Source organism: Palaemon carinicauda, chromosome 1 (genome assembly GCF_036898095.1).
Source record: "Palaemon carinicauda isolate YSFRI2023 chromosome 1, ASM3689809v2, whole genome shotgun sequence".
Taxonomy (NCBI): Eukaryota; Metazoa; Arthropoda; class Malacostraca; order Decapoda; family Palaemonidae; genus Palaemon; species Palaemon carinicauda.
The window spans coordinates 238,569,502-238,583,168 of record NC_090725.1 but is presented as its reverse complement, the minus strand read 5'-3'; the positions used below and the strand labels follow the sequence as shown (position 1 = coordinate 238,583,168).

General features: G+C 32.2%; 1 protein-coding gene across 1 annotated transcript; it reads right to left on the bottom strand.

The window, feature by feature from the left end:
• Window positions 1–2,226: 2,226 nt before the first annotated feature.
• On the bottom strand, window positions 2,227–6,769 carry LOC137644185 (uncharacterized). The gene is made up of 6 exons (XM_068377190.1): window positions 6,656–6,769; window positions 5,381–5,649; window positions 4,899–5,000; window positions 3,452–3,528; window positions 2,657–2,806; window positions 2,227–2,385 (listed from the first exon to the last, which is right to left on the bottom strand). The coding sequence occupies exons 2-6, from the start codon at window positions 5,625–5,627 to the stop codon at window positions 2,305–2,307; spliced, it is 657 nt and encodes a 218-aa protein (XP_068233291.1). The 5' UTR covers window positions 5,628–5,649; window positions 6,656–6,769; the 3' UTR covers window positions 2,227–2,304.
• Window positions 6,770–13,667: the final 6,898 nt, after the last annotated feature.

The window sequence follows — 13,667 nt, the reverse complement described above, 5'->3', positions numbered from 1 at the left end:
GACGTTGACCCCATGTGACTCTTGTCTTAAGGGCGTGGGGTAATAATCAAAATAAAGGATACATCGTCGAAGGCGGTGAATTAGACGATTATTAAATCGTTAGAGAATTTATTGTCGAAGTTAATTTTCACAATTAAAATGAGCAAAAATCTTCTTCAAACCGAGTGAATTAGAACCTGAAATCTTGAATGTGCACAACAAAAGATTAATAAGTTTCTCGCTGGCTCTCAAATGATTCCTATAGTCAATTAAAAATGTACTTTTAATTGGTACAATACCCGGGGAGAGCGGACGGGGAGACATTTAAATAAAAAAGAACTATTGGACGTCGTATGACGTTACTGGTGTATGGACGTCCGCCATGGCTGTGGTAGGCCTACCATGGCTGGTGGGCCTAGTGAAGGTTGCCCACTCACGAGTAGGACTCGAACTTAACTGCCTTTTCTTTCTCGCACAGTATATGCGTTCTTAATTCCCCTACATTGCTGGGGGGGGGGGGGGGGGCCTGGCATGACTTGCCTATAGGTAGCAGGTGACGTAACCGGACCATACTGGTTCTCACTCTGCGTCCCCTCTCCCCGGTATTCCTGTTGACATGGAAACGGATTCAGTACACCTGTGCTTGGATCATCAGAAAATCAAGCAAAAATGAAAGCGGCTTGAACTGCTTCCCAAAAACCCATGGATCAGGGAAACAAGGTGATAGCTCGGCAAAATCCGCCCTACTTTCTGCGCATATACTTTACTGCTTAGCCTTTGTTTAAAATAATATATTTGTCCGTGACACTCTGCAATATTTTTATTACTATTATTATTATTATTATTATTATTATTATTATTATTATTACTAGCTAGGCTACAACCCCAATTAGAAAAGCAAGATGCTATAAGCCCAAGGGCTCTAGCAGGAAAAAATAGCCTAGTGAGGAAAGGAAATAAGGAAATAAATAAACGATATGAGAAATAATGCACAATTGAAATCAAATATTTTAAAAACAGTAACATAAAAACAGATATTTCATATACAAACTATAGAAAGAGACCTCTGTCAGCCTGTTCAACTTAAAAACCTTTGTTGCAAGTTGGAACTTTTGAAGTTCTACCGATTCAACAACCCGATTAGGAGGATCATTCCACAACTTGTTTACATCTAGAATAAAACTTCTAGAATACTTTGTAGTATTGAGCCTCATGGTGGAGAAGGCCTGACTATTACGATTAACTACGTGCCTAGTATTACGAACAGGATGGTACTGTCCAGGAAGATCTACATACAGTAAATGTAAAGGATGATGAGATGCACAGTAAGGCACCTTCTTGTAACTCCTGTGAATATTAAGGACGGAGCTTACTTTCACTAGCTTTTTTAAATTGATAGAGATCTATATCTAATTTGTTTTTAATAGTCTTCAATTCTGTAAATGTTTTATCTTCTTTACACCGGATTAGCTGAAGCTGCAATTATACAGCATCTTTACGTGCAACTTCTCTGAAAAAATCTCTTGTGCGACATTGCTTATGTAAATTGAGTGCTGTGAGTTCATGCGTAAATACGTAGAACAAACTAAGTATAGGTAAAATATTAAAAAAAAAATCTTAAAAATCTTTTCGTTTGTGGTCATTTGTTGCTTTCTACTTCAATTTTTCTTGTTGGTTTTCAACATCTGTTTATTATGATTGTGGGAAAAATCATTTTACCCTTTGTTCTAAAATTCTTTTGTTGGAAGGATAACCTTTGAATAGTAGCAGACACTATAAATTACGCTTTATGATTTTTTCTCATGGGAATATAAAAAATACTTTTTTTAATTGATGCATTTTATTGCTTATTTTACCACTGAAAAGGTATGTGGTGAATCACAGATAAAGCTTGCATGCACAGAAATCACAAAACATTGTGAGGTATGCTAGTAAATTCATTATGAAAATTTTTTTTTTCAGAACAATCAAGTTTTTTATGTTATCAGAAGCTTTCAAAAATCTCAAACATAGCAAGTTAGAGAAATATAGAAACTTTCATTAAATTCAAGCAATGAAAATTGTTATTTGATTCCAGTATCTACAATAAATTGTGCAAAAAAAAAAAAAAATTATATTAGTGATTCTCACTTGATCTAAAGAAAGTGGGTGACTTACACAATATTGTTTATAGAACCACCAATTTCAATTTCGTACTCGGTGCAATTTCAATAATCCTCTGTCATCTTGACATCCAACTGTTTTCGAGTTTAGTCAGCAACTGGTGATTGTCGCTGTAGCGATTCAGATGATAACGCTTGTTGTCTTGTACTTTTCTGTTTTCCTTTACATGTCCTGGCTGGAACTGAACATGCTGCTGACGCAGGTATTCATGACGCATTCGAAGAATTTCATGTGGTCGAACAGCTGCGGGCATTGTAGATTTGTTGTTAGTTATTTATCAAAGACGAATTTCATTTATTAACGAATAGATGTTATATAATTATTTACCACGAAAGGGTAAATAATAGCCTAGAATACTTTTGCAATTATGCTTTGTGGTTACCAAAAACTACAAATTACTTTTTATCTGTTGAAAGTGTAATTAGTAAAACTCACTGTGCAGAATCCATCATGCGTCATGCTTATTACAGTATCCCCAATGTTTGCTGTACATAATATGGAAGCTCATACTTACGCAGGCATTTTCGTCTGGCAGCTTGCAGCCTTCGCCTACAACTGCACTCTTGATGCTGTCAATTGTTTCAGGGGTTAAATCTTCACTTGCGTCCAGTCTCATCTCAACAAAGGATTTGACATTAGCGTTCATGTCTTCTGGGTCATATGTCTAGAGGAAAGAATGAAGTAGTAAATATACAGTAACCAAATTACAGAAATAAAGATAACAACATGAAATTATAATTATATTAGTAATTAGAAAAAAAAAATCTTGTATAGTATTTCGCATATTTTATGTTATTACTTATGGAAGTTAGTCAATTGGAATTGATATAACCTGTACACAGTTATGAAAAAGAAATATTTGAGTGGTTATTCATTCATCTATCATAAGTTTACTCTCTCTCTCTCTCTCTCTCTCTCTCTCTCTCTCTCTCTCTCTCTCTCTCTCTCTCTCTCTCTCTCTCTCTCCCCTCAAACATATTTATTATTTTAGATAACGACCAAAGGCTGTGATTTCAATATGCATTAAATGGATGTAAGGTAAAATTTTAAAGAATCGTTTCTAAGGAAAGTACTTATTTCGTGTTGGGCTTCATTAGAAACGTAAGAAAGTGTTCTGTAAATATCGATATGCAAATTGAAATTTTTTTGATAATTCACCAGACAGTGGTATGAGTAAACACATTGAGAATTGGCGATCATGGTGTTCCTCTTTAACTATGAGAAACGCCTTTAAGGCTTTGCATTCAAAACACTGATTTTCTCTAATCTTGAATTTTAACGTTGTGAGAAAATAAAGAAAATAACTCACTAAATCCATGGATGTCATCACGCATTCCCTCATCGTCTCTCTTGGATTTTGGCCGTTGAAGAAACCGGAAAGAGCATCTGAAAAAAAAAAAATAAGTTAATAAAAATCAGATCTTGATTTCATTCGGCTGCCTTTGAAGTTTTAATGGAGCTATCATTATCCGGGATCCTAATAATGGTCATTAAAATTTTCAAGCGAAAAAATCTTTTAAGTAATGCCACTTGAAGCTATAATTTTAATGTGTCCATGCAATTTCAGTTGAAACAAATTCCGTTATATTTCTCTTAATGTAATAAACCTCCTTCTTAGTAGGAAAAATATATTTATTAATAATTTCGTGGTTAGAATTTAGAAGATACATACACCCATGTATATATTATTTATATATATATATTTATATATATATAATATATATATATGTGTGTGTGCATGTATATGTGTATAAATGTGTATATATACAGTACATATATATATATATATATATATATATATATATATATATATATATATATGTATATTTGTATATTCATATGTATATATGCATATTTATATATTCATATATATACATATGTATATATATATATATATATATATATATATATATATAAGATAGATATACCATATATTAAGTGTTTGTATACACAAACACTCACACATATATATGTATGATTGTATATTCAAATGTATATATGTATATTTATATATTCATATATATACATATGTATATATATACTATATATGTATATGTATATATGTATGTGTGTATGCATAAAATATATATACCGTATATTAAGTGTTTGTATACGCAAACACACAACACACACATATACAATATATATATATATATATATATATATATATATATATATATATATATATATATATATATATACATATATATATGTATATTTATATATATGTATATATACATATATATGTATATTTATATATACAGTATGTATATATACATATGTATATATGTATATTTATATATATGTATATATATATACATATTTATATATATATATATATACATATATATAATATATATATATATATATATATATATATATATATATATATATATATATATATATATATATGTACATAGATATTAGCGGGAAGAATTTTTGGAGCGACTCCTTATAAGTAGAAAAGTAGTAAATGTCGTATATTGGTATAGACGTGATTGTGTGCGTGTCTCCTTTATAGGCTTCATTATATCGCATTATATTTTTATGTTTTATAACTGAAACATGTTTACTTCTGAAACATTTTTGAGAATATATTTAATAGTTTTACTGATAGAAGAAGTTAGCTTGAAACCCGGTTGTGTGTGTTTATATGTGTTTCAGCATAGAAGGTTTTACGTATATTTCAGGACAATGTCATTATTGTAATTAGAGGTATAGGAAAGAATAAAAGTGCAAGATAAACATGAACTTACTGGGAATACAGGATTTGTGCAGGTCGCACATTTCTTCTGGGATTAAGGTGCTGATGCATTTAGGTGCATCCATCTCACAGTTACTGTAGCCGCAACGAGACACTGGAAAATCAAAAGCGAAGTGTGATCATGGGTTATACAATGCCGTATTTTGACTTTTACGAACATGCATAAATTGTATTAGTTATTAGTGCCTTGATCATTATTATATCATTCAGGAGAAGTATTTAAATGAGTCACACAAGCTTCCACAAGATAACGTACCCCAGAGAGAGGAGTTGAAGATTCTTTTGTCGAAACAAGTAATAATTTTGAATGATTAGTATTTGGAGACAATCGCATAAGTTTGTCATTTCCATGTGAAAATTAAGTTATTATTAGGAAAAAAAAATTGAAAGTGATTCATTGGCATATTGACTGAATGTCAATAAGTAAATTAAATCCCAAATTGAAATAACACTGTAAAGGAATTTCCTACTTACTATACATTTTGAGTGCTATGTCAGTGGCATTGACATAAGGGAGTTTGTCAACGATAATCTTGCTAACACCGGAGAACATTTTGACAACCTTTTGGACGGGAAAGCTTACGTCATCGTTTCCCTCTAAATAGTCCTTCACCGACGAGTAGAGCTCCCTGGCGACGGTCTTGGGGGATTCTGCCTCGTCCTGGGCGTTGGTCGAGGCGATGACCAAGACCGCCAGCAGTCCAACGATGAAGAGCTTCATTTTTCTTTGCAGTTGATGATTCCTGACATATAGAATTAGTGGTGATTGTTGTGACACTCAACAGGAGTCATCATGAATTGCCATTGCAGCTATTTATCATTTATTATTATTATTACTTGCAAGTTACAATCCTAGTTGGAAAAGCAGGATGCTATAAGCCCAAGGGCCCTAACAGGGAAAATAGCCCAGTGAGGAAATAAATAAACATGGATAAATAAAATATTTTAAGAACAGCAACATCGAAATAAATATTTCCTATATAAACTATATAATCTTTAACAAAATAAGAAAAAGAGAAGCCATATAGAATAGTGTGCCTTAATGTACCCTCAAGCAAGTAGGTAGGTTGTATCGAAATATCTAATTTGGATATTTTATCCTGTTACAAAATTTCTCAATGAAAGGAAAGGATATTGATATTTCCTGAATAACTAATCTGTACACTACAAGGTGTATATCACGATCAACAACAGGGTTTGATCATATAGAATTAGAAAGATAGCTAATAAACAGTTCAAATAACACGGAACCCAAACATTTACTTCCAAGCAGAATATTCCAAATGACAAAGGAACTAAACGAGTCCCTCTTCTTTAGTGGCAGTCTTTTTCTTTTCCCTATGTGAAACATTCATAAAGGTAACGTACTGTATACCGAAAGTTCCAACAGTAGAATGGATTTTTTTAGTTGAATTGGGCCGAAATTTGTATTGGCTTCATGAATTTGAGAGCGAATTACAATGCTGTTACTGAAGATTAAATTACATAGCTGACTCAAGTATAGATGAATTCCCAAAAGGACCTTTTAAAATATAACCACAGATTTACTGAAAATTCAATTGTTGGCTGATCAAATATTGCATATCATTATTAATTTTTCCTTTAAGTACGATTGAATTCCCCTGTTGAGTATTTCGTTTCAAATTAAATTTCCCTGTAGAGATAGTCCCAGTGGATTTTGAATGGAAGATAGCAGAGGATAAAAAGTTACTGTAAGTAAATGTGTGCTATTTGTTATGAATCTCTTACCAAAGGAGGTTAGTAGATCTTAGGAGACACTTGGTCTTGTCTTGTCCTGTCAGGAGTGGATGTCCTGTGTTTTGAGTCCTAGGCTTTTATACCAGTAAAACTGGGCCACGATTGACTCCCGGATCCCTATAATTCGTGGTAAGGTTTGTAGGTAGTGAATATAAGTGTCATCCTAGCGAATCAAGGCTCTTCTTTAAGGATCAAATTGACTGTACTTCCTTTCTTAAGGACACTAAATCATTTGTTTTTGTAAAAAGACCAATACAGACACACAGCCACATGCATATATCTATCTATTTATCTATATATCTATATATATGTATATATGTGTGTATATATATATATATATGTATATATATATATATATATATATATATATATATATAAACTATATGTATATATATATATAAACTATATGTATATATATATATATATATATATATATATATATATATATATATATATATATATCCTTCCTGGGTGGGGATGCCTTAACGTAGTGAAAGGGTTTGCGTATCGCTATGATCAGTAAAGCTGCACCAGTAAGGTTCACCCATACTAGTCTGGTTTGTGTGTGTATGTATATGATATATATATATATATATATATATATATATATATATATGTGTGTGTGTGTGTGTGTGTGTATATATATATATATATATATATATATATATATATATATATATTTATATATATATATACACTGTATATATATGTATATATGTGTGTGTGCGTAAATATGTTCCTCATTGCAGTGATAATACTCAGAGAGAAGACGAGAAAATGGTTACTTTACCATTGATATTTCAAATTCTATATGGTGTATGAACATGTTTTACAGAAACCTTCCATAATCTTAAACACTTCATAAACCTACAAAGGAGGCTCTCGAGTAGCAAGTTGAACCCTTTATTTACTAATATTTACTTATGGCTTTTACATCTGCAATGAAATTTGTACCTTCAACCGTTAATTGTGCGATCTTGTGGTTGAATCTTTCAAAATACATCTTGTTAACTTCTTTTATTTCGAACCCACTAGTCTTAATTCTGGTTACAGATTTATGTGAAACTTCTTCCCCTAAACAATATGCTTTTTATGTGTTACCTCTTCTTGGTAACAATATATCTCTAGTCCCTCTCCTTCCAACCATAATACACATCAGTATCTTTTCCCATTCTCTTCATAATGACGCATTTTCAAACAAACTTTTCTCCATTCCGTTTTTTCTCCCTCAAGTAGCTTAATGAATCACATAATACAAATAAATTCTTTTCGAACTCCTTTTGCACAATAGGGTTATCTCATCGGTTCTCATTTCCTCATGCTCCCCATATGTACCTGCCTCGTGTCGCTTAAAATAAGAAAAAAAAATGTCCACACACACACACACATATATATATATATATATATATATATATATATATATATATATATATATATATATATATGTATATATAATATACATATATATATATATATATATATATATACTGTATATATATGCATACATATGTGTTTGTATATATATGTGTATGCGTGGATTCGTACACATAACAGTTTCCCCAAAATGTTTAATATTCGCCATATAGCTTTCAATATTATTCTAGGATAAAATTGATAACCCGACGCCTTACCCTTTGATTTTCAATAGGTCCATGTATAGTACCACTTGTTCTGACTTTTCTAGGTGGTGACTAAACCCGCCGTTGCTTTCTTTTAAAGATAAGAAACCTTTTTCTTTATTTTCATTTTGATAACCAGGATATTCTTCTGTTACATAAGCAATGAAAGACTTCTATTAGCAGAATATTCGTCTCCCTTGATTTGAGAGAAATGGCGGTGGATTGAAATGTCCGGCTCATCAGCATGGGTTTCTTATAGGCTTCTATTAAGGGACAGAAAGCATCACGAACATCATTAAAATATGATTCGTTTTATGGGATTATGGTGGGTATCAAAATTAAGAAAACAAGGACAAATGTTTTTTTACTTCTTAGAAAGAAACAGAACCTTGCAGGATAATGTAAATGGAGGTCGGCATCCTGCGTAAAAGACAGGTAGTAAAATAGTGTAAATATATTTTCCTTAGTAATTCAGATGAGTCGCACTGTTTTATTTTACTTCTTACGAATATGTAAATTCCCAAAATTTAATTACATATATAAAAATTAAATACTTCATCCCTTTTTTCCAAAGATGAAGAATACTTTAGGATACATTAAAATTATAAATTCTTAAGTTGTGTTCGGATTTTCAATTTACTTTACATAATTACTGATACATGAGTCAGACCTTCTTCATGAGCAGGCCCATTCGAAGTGTATTTTAGCAGAATAATTATGTTGAAAAGGAAAGGTCGCTTCTTTTATATAAGGATATTTTATTATTTTCTTCGTATTCATACATTGCATATGCATATGTTTTACTTCGTGTAAGTATATAGTGTAAGCATGCATACTGTACATGCTTGTGGATGTGTGTCTATATGGGCGGAATATGAGTATCATTATGAAGCGGAAATCGCATCTTGTCAAATACTCCGCTGTCGTGAGAATAATGTTGAAGAATCTAGAGATAATAATATATGATTACAATGAAAAGATCTCCATTGGGGAACTTTGGTGTTCTGCATTTGTCCTTGAGGGTTATGTCATCCTTTTGCTTTGGGATATTTACCTCTATTGCCTTTGGTTTGAGCAACATGTGTGTGACTATATTTTTTTTTTCATGGATCCATATTTTAAACGACCACTCGATGTGGTCAGCTGAACATGTAGGTTTCTGTGTCGGCACTTTTAACATGGTCTTCATTTGATTTTCTGTCTTCTTTTTTGATTTATTATTTTGTTGGATTTATTGTTCCCCCGACTAGGATTCGAACCTCTGCCCATGAATCAATAAAAGACTAGACATTGACCTGTATAGATGCAGTTAGGTGTTTATTCATAAGTTAGAGCAAATACAGCATTAGGAACAATTTATAGTTCAATATAGTTATATACAACTAAATATATAATGCATACACACGCACGAACATACACGTATGTATATGTTTGTGCTTTCCATAACACTGCAAAACTTGCGCCAACTTCTTTTATTGTACATTGTTCATAGTCCGTAGATTATCTCTATTATACAAAGAAATTTTCAAAATATATGATTTAACATTGTTTCATTTTCAGTTTGCTCCTTTTTGCTTCTTTGGGGTAGTGCTACCAGAGATTTGCGAATATGCTGTGTTTTTGTTTGTGTGTACGAGAGAGAGAGAGAGAGAGAGAGAGAGAGAGAGAGAGAGAGAGAGAGAGAGAGAGAGAGAGGGAGAGAGAAATGCTTAGGTTATATTTAGGATACCTGAAAAAATATAACGAATATGGTATTAACGTTTAACTTTCTGACTTCCTTAAATTTATAGAACTGGATGAATATCAATGAATTCACTTATGCAGCTCCCTGTATAGGTTGGATTGTTTTGGACATAACATCGTCCATGAGAACATTAAACTGGTTACTGATATTTATAAGCATTTACAGACCCATTGTCATTTCTTCTTAGTCTACTAAGATGTTTCTTAGTATACCGGTACTACGGTCGAACTGTGCGGGCTCAATTATCATCCTTTAGGTTATGGTATAAAAAGCAGCTTTAGACCCAGATTCAATCAAAGGAACTCGAATCTCAATAAAAAGAAACTAAATTTCATAAATATGATCTGGATGATAACGAAACCCTATGTGTAACTGATTCTCTTGTCTTTACAAATCTCAGTGACTTTATAAAGGTTTGCCAATATACTTAGAATTCTAACGTGTAGGTTTAAACTTTATAGGTCGCTCATGAATGGCATGGGGCAAAGAACAAGTCGAATACCATATACAATGACGATATATATCGTTATCTCTTCCTTCCTCTGTTTCGTTTACAATCTTTAGGAACCCATTCTGTTATGATTGATGTCCATCTATTATCTTACATCCTCATTTTATGCCCTGTCCATGTCCATTTCTTGTTCTTACCTGTTCTTATAATATCCCCTACTGTACTTCAGTTTGTTTTCGTATCCATTTTGCCTTTTCTGTTTCTTAGTGTTATCCTCATCAATATTTTTATTGCTCTTTGAGTTTAAGTAGCTTATATTCTAAGGCTTTAGTATGGCTCAAAGTTGTTGATGCATAAGTTGATACTGATAAGACTATCTAATTAAATAGTTCTCCTTTTAGAGAAAGTAGCTCTTTTTAGAGAAAGTAGGATTTTACTTTTCATATCTCATTTTTACCAAAAGCCCATCATCCCATGTATATCCTTTCAATTTTGGTCTCATGTCCTGGGGAAACAATTGTCTGTCATAAGTATGTATATTCATTACCAATCTCTATAAGTTCTTCAATAACCCTTATTTGTTGTCTTTGGATTTTATTAAGCTTTAGATTAGTTTTCCTCATATTCATTTTCAGTCCTACATTTCTTCTTTCTGTATTAAAATCTTCTATCGTCTTCACTAAATAGAACTATGTCATCTGCAAATCTTGAGTTATTAAGGTATTCCCCCTTAGTGTTAATTCCTACATTTTCCCAATCTAAAATTCTGAAAATTCCTTCTAGGCACACTGTGAATGATTTAAGAGAGATGTAGTCTCCCTGTCTAGCTCCTTTCTCAATTGGAAAGTTCCCACCATTATTATGAAGTGTTAGAATGTTCTAACATAAGGTTCATCTATTTCTTGTTTTTGAAAAGCTTTCATTACTAATGAAGTTTCGACAGAATCAAAATCATGTGTGTGTACAGAAAGAATGTGGTGTAGTTGGTACTTATCAGCGTTTGTAACATGTACAGGACATCCTTGTGCTAAGAGGCATGACAATTCTTATTGTTGCTCGACTAAATTCATAGATTTAGTGACAAGGGCGGAAACAATTTTTCTCGGTAGCAAAAATTGTAGTTATTATTATTCCATTCCAGAAAATTTCTTTGATATTCATCTTTTTTTTTTTTTTTTTTCTTATTTTGGTATGAATTGTATTCGAGAATAATGTATTGCTGCACATGAAATATTCTGTTTGAGTAATATTTTCATCTGGTATGATCAGTGAAATTTTATACGGTCGCTTTTAATGATGCAGCCATTTACATAATAACGGGAGAATCTTTGTTTAATGTGTGTACAGATATATCCTTCGGTCGTAAATCGGTGGCCTTCGAAATACATCTTGGCAGTTAGAATTGACGTTTTCCTTTATGCCATGAAAACAATTTTGACTTCTTTATTGTTGTTTTATTAAAGTTGGGGCAGTTTGAATTTTGTCCTTTAAAGATGATTTTATGATATTAGATTGATAACCACTACAAACATTACCAGTTTTAATTAATACAGAGTCAAGAAAAGTCTTCAGCTATAGCCTAATATTCAGAGAGCATAGAATTTATGTTTTATTCAAGTCACTAGTGGATTTAAGACTTGAATATTTGTATTGGTTTTTAATTTCAAATCGGTATAGGTTGTGAGCGCATCATCGTAGAGAATTTGAACATGGTCACTTCCTCATTCTTGAGATTTCCTACCCATTGTTTTCTCCTCCCCTTGTTATTCAGTACTCGTTTTTTTTCTTTCTCTCGTGTTTGTTATTATCGGCTGAACAAGTAGAAATGAACTTTTCAGGATTTTTGGATAAGCAAGTCCAGTCAGGCATGCGTTAATATCGTGATCATTTTCCCCTTGAGAAGAACACACAAGGCCATATCTCTGCTCTAGACAAAATTTTCACCCAATTTTTGAAACCGGAGGGGACCTTCATTCCTCCTTGACTGTGCATATTCCATGACGACACTATTCCAGACATGGCTAATGGGGTGCTTTAGTAGCTGTTACCTCCAATAACCAGGTTGTAAATGTGCAGAAATGAAACATCAAGATTTTGGATTTTTTATATATGAATGTGTCAACAGCTATCAGACTACTAATTGATTTCCATTGCTTTATATTTATTTTACTAACATAGGGCGACAGCCAGTTAGGGCTATTTTATGATTATTAATGCTCAAGAGTAGTTTAGCTAGCAGAGTGATGTTTGCTAATCCAAAGCCATCGGACTTGAAATCAGAAACTGTACAAAAGAGCACACCATTGCCATCTGTTAATTGTCCTTAAAGTGTACTGTTCATATGTGCTAATTATCAATCTATTTTTAGATGAGTGTAATAAATTGAAGTTGATTATCAGAAAATATAAGAAAAATCTAGGCTGTGTCATAATTGGGATAAACGTAAAAAAAAAAAAAAAAAAGAAGAAGAAGTATGAACTTGAGAATCTATGACGTAAAATCTGCAACTGCTCTTCCAGTGACTGCTAGTTGTGAGAGAGAATCTACTAATGATAGCGTTCACATCGTTGTCTTGCTCTGTGTTATCGTTTTTGTGAAATAATTTTATAAAGTTTTGCTTGATGACATTCAGTACAGATTTTGAATTTTATAATGAAATCCAGTGTTCAGAAAATCATCTAGTCATTCTTGACGGCTTTAAACTATTAGATTATTTTAAACTGTGAATTCCTTTCGTGATCCCAATTTAAATCCACGGTTTTTTTTTTTTTTTTTTTTTTTTTTTGTAAGTAAAAAGACTACGTTTTCAGAGTTTGAAGGGTACTAGGTGGTTTTAAAACTTAAAATGACGAAAGCTTGGAATTTTACTTAACTTTGTTCTAGTTTAACATCATGGGACGATATTTTCTAGACTTGGGCTGGACATGCAGATTAGGTTTAGACTTCCCATATTGTTATGTGAAGGCTGGAAAGACTGTTAAGATCTTGAAACGGAAAAGAAATAGGATGATGAATGCGCCCAAAATTACATCGATGGCTGCCACTTTGAAAAGAATAGATATTTGCAATCACAGTTTGTCTATAGTACTCAAGTAACAATTGGAAATATCAGAATTTGGACAAAACAGAATGAAAAGCTAAGTGGAGCTATATCGGAATATGAAGGTATGACATGAAAAAAAGTCATGA

Excerpts from the sequence above, each read along its gene's own strand:
- LOC137644185 (XM_068377190.1), bottom strand. The coding sequence starts at position 5,627 with ATGAAGCTCTTCATCGTTGGACTGCTGGCGGTCTTGGTCATCGCCTCG. Across the intron at positions 3,529-4,898 it reads GCACAAATCCTGTATTCCCA|ATGCTCTTTCCGGTTTCTTC; the intron begins GTAAGTTCATGT and ends TTTTTTTTTCAG. Across the intron at positions 2,386-2,656 it reads TGCCAGACGAAAATGCCTGC|CTGTTCGACCACATGAAATT; the intron begins GTAAGTATGAGC and ends CAATGCCCGCAG.